Source organism: Saprolegnia diclina (genome assembly GCF_000281045.1).
Source record: "Saprolegnia diclina VS20 unplaced genomic scaffold supercont1.50, whole genome shotgun sequence".
Lineage (NCBI taxonomy): Eukaryota > Oomycota > Saprolegniomycetes > Saprolegniales > Saprolegniaceae > Saprolegnia > Saprolegnia diclina.
In genome coordinates, this window is record NW_008246117.1 from 280,106 (window position 1) to 283,171 (window position 3,066).

The 3,066-nt window shown below is 57.1% G+C and overlaps 2 protein-coding genes across 2 annotated transcripts in view; both read right to left on the minus strand.

Annotated features, from left to right (window-relative positions):
• SDRG_12516 (hypothetical protein) overlaps positions 1-1,177 on the minus strand; it is a gene marked incomplete at its 3' end in the record, with an annotated part of 2,087 nt that extends 910 nt beyond the window's left edge. The window contains exons 1-3 of the mRNA XM_008618588.1: positions 949-1,177; positions 791-883; positions 11-724 (exon numbers count right to left, since the gene is read on the minus strand). Of these exons, the coding sequence (XP_008616810.1) occupies positions 11-724; positions 791-883; positions 949-1,164 (1,023 nt within the window). The 5' untranslated portion in view covers positions 1,165-1,177. The remainder of the gene's footprint in view (positions 1-10; positions 725-790; positions 884-948) is intronic.
• A 181-nt stretch (positions 1,178-1,358) lies between these two features.
• The window catches only part of SDRG_12517 (hypothetical protein), a 3,761-nt gene continuing 2,053 nt past the window's right edge, over positions 1,359-3,066 (minus strand). Inside the window, exons 5-10 of the mRNA XM_008618589.1 lie at positions 2,940-3,064; positions 2,709-2,884; positions 2,397-2,658; positions 1,963-2,347; positions 1,843-1,914; positions 1,359-1,790 (exon numbers count right to left, since the gene is read on the minus strand). Coding sequence (XP_008616811.1) covers positions 1,416-1,790; positions 1,843-1,914; positions 1,963-2,347; positions 2,397-2,658; positions 2,709-2,884; positions 2,940-3,064 — 1,395 coding nt within the window. The 3' untranslated portion in view covers positions 1,359-1,415. The remainder of the gene's footprint in view (positions 1,791-1,842; positions 1,915-1,962; positions 2,348-2,396; positions 2,659-2,708; positions 2,885-2,939; positions 3,065-3,066) is intronic.

Sequence of the window (3,066 nt, forward strand, 5' to 3'; positions counted from 1 at the left end):
CAAACAGAACGGCGCTCGTAACGTCAAAGCCATAGCCAGCAGCCATGGCGCCACCGTCGGAAGAGTACGCGTAGCCCAAGACGTTGGCTGTCGAGACAGCCATCGGAACAATGTTGTGGCCCGTGATCATCGTGCTGATCGTCGCGGGCGAGCGAAAGATGCCATCGCCCTTCGAGAGGAGGAACTTGGAGAAGATCGCGAGGTCCGCCGCGGTGGAGATGATCGAGCCCGATGCGTCGCGCCCGTTCTTGTACCCCAGTGCAATCTCGGGCGACGACCGCAAATGATACGGTCCAGCCACCTTGCCGTTACAGATGACGTGGCCGAACGAGAGGTCGCCATTCGGTGGCACGTCGGGCACCGATGCAAACGTATTGGTCATTTGAAGCGGCTGGAAGAAGGTTGTATCGAGGTACTGGGCCCATGTGGTATTTGTCTGGTACGCAATGACTTGGCCAAGGATCACAAAGTTCAAGTTGGCGTACGCGTAGCCGGGACGGAGACGCCGGGTCGTCTGGAAGCGGCGCAGCGACCGCACAAGCGTCTCCTCGTCCGTGTACAAGCCCAAGTTTAAAGCAACGTCGCCTTCGTAAGCACCAAACACCGAGTTCATGGCCGCAAGGTCGCCGAGCGTCGTGTACTTCTCCGCGTACTTGTCGACAAGCTCAAACCACGGAAGGCGGAGCTTGACCGGGTCGTCCCAGCTCAAGCGGCCTTCGTCGACCTACGACAGTCGGTTGGTAGCCATGAGGACACTAGCAAAGGACCACTGTTTCAGCAAGGTACGTACAAGCTTGGCAATTCCCAGCGCAATAAACGTCTTGGTAAACGACCCAATCTGAAATTGCGTGTTTTCAGTCACAACATTCGAGTCGTTGCCGTACTAGAAAAGCAGAGGTTCATGAGAGACCGCGTCCTTGCTACATAGTTGGAGCAAGTAGAACGTACTTGCTTGGTACCAAAGCCGCGGGTGAGGACAGTCTCGTTTTGGTAGACGATCGAGAGTGCAAAGCCCGGGACTGCGTGCTTCTGGAGTTGGTCTTCAACAAATGCGATCGCCATCGCCTTCTTCTCGTCGAGCGACCGCTTGTGGGGCCAGTCAACGACGAGGCGGGCATGAACAAGCTGCAAAAGCAAAATCGCTGCCACGTACATCCAACGCATGAGTGCTTCTTGGCTGACGGCAAATCGACTTATGGTCATCTGCGTTGTTCGTGCACGGTCGGGCTCAGATGCGCAAACGATTGTGATTGGCTACCACGACGGCCTGCATTCTGCAAAGAGTGCACGTCTGATGTGCACGCGATGCCGCCTGTCCGACACTGCACCACAAATTGCTTGAACAAAAAACACGTGCATCGGCTCTAGAATATCCTAGTCGTTTAGTCGATGGCTTTAATCGACTCGAATCGAGTCTAGTTGCACGTAAACCCGGCACTGCGAAGCGCCTCCCGGCCATCATCCTTGCCGACAATCACGCGCTGCAGAATCGACGGCGACGCCAAGTACGTCTGTGCGACGCGGACAACATCGTCCTTAGTCGTTGCGAGGAGTTGGCTGCGGCGCGCTTGCAGCATATCGTGGGTAAAGCCGCGCGTGAAAAGGCCTTTGCCCTTGGCCGACGGCGCTTGAGGCGCGTCGATCGACGAAAAGAGGCCGAGCAGCGCCTCGTCGACGTCGCGGTGCGAGAAGGCGCCGGTCGCCGCAAACGTGGCCGCGCCATCGTACGCCTCGAGCGTCTGGAGCGTGTGCGGGTCGTAGTACGAGCTCATTTGAAACACGCCTTCGCCCTATAAGTATCAACATATCAACTGAAAAATCGATACATCGATACAATTGTACCTGCGACGCGCCGGCCCCGTATGCACCGCCCTTTTCGCGCACGTGTTGATGCAAGTAGCACGAAGAGAGCACCTACAACGGCATAGTAGTGTCATCTTCACTAAGGACAATGGTATCCACCTGCGCCAGGACCGTCAGCGGCACATGGTCCGGATGGAAGAGCGGCACGGTCGGAATCGCTTGGACGTTGAAATTGACCGAGAGGGGGTACCCAAAAAACGCATTGGGCGTCGCGTCCGGGAGTTGCGTCGGGGAAAACACGGATGCGACAGGCGCGACATCGTTCGCCTTTGGAAGGTGGGCGACAAGCGATCCCGCAATGGAGGCTTCGATCCCCGTCATCAGGTGCGGTTCGGTGACCACCGAGAGACGCATGGTGTCGGACTGGAAAATGTGCTGGGCAAGTGCACTCAGCGCGGCCGCAAACTGCAGCAGCATCGCCGGGTCGTCTTCGGTGGCCTTGAGCCAGGCTTGCATCGCATCGATTGCCGTTAGCCCATGCAATCTATTTTCATCATTTTTCATGATATTATAGACCAAATGTAAAAACGTACTGTTCATAGGGTGTCGAGACCGCCGTGAGACCGTACTGGGCACGGGTCGCCGCGAGCTGGTGCCCGCTCGACGCCACTGACGCGCTGGCCGCCGACGCGGTGCTCGTCAGCAGTGTCTTGAGCTGCTGCACGTTTTCGGGCGACGTAAATTGTGTGTCGGTAAAGATAGCCACAAGGCACGCGAGCGTCGCGTCGACCTTGTGCGGCAGACAGAGTGTCTCGACCAAGAGCGACTCGGTGTACGTCGCCGTCGTGTGCGTGTCTACAACAAGTGTCACCAAGATCTGGTGGCGGGTAAACTCAAATCTATACCCGGAACGAGCAACGTCGAGGCCGAGACACCGCCGCTGATCGACTGAACGGTGGTCGCGAGGTCCTGGAACGAGAGCTGGCTCGTGCCGAGTTGGCCGAGCACGGACGCAAAGAACGGCAAGTACGGCTTGAGCTCGGTCGGGACACGCGACGTGTCAAACTTGAGCCGAAAGTACCTACATGTCCCATAAAAATATGTAAAAATATTGGACAACTTGTCTGTTTGTGTACGTGAGTTCATTGGTCGACTGCGGCACGAATTGAATGTTGACGCCGCGCGTCTCGGTCGTCAACTTGGGGTGCTGCAGCGGAATGTCTTGCAGCGTCAACGTCGGGAGGCAGTCGACGTCCGGCACCT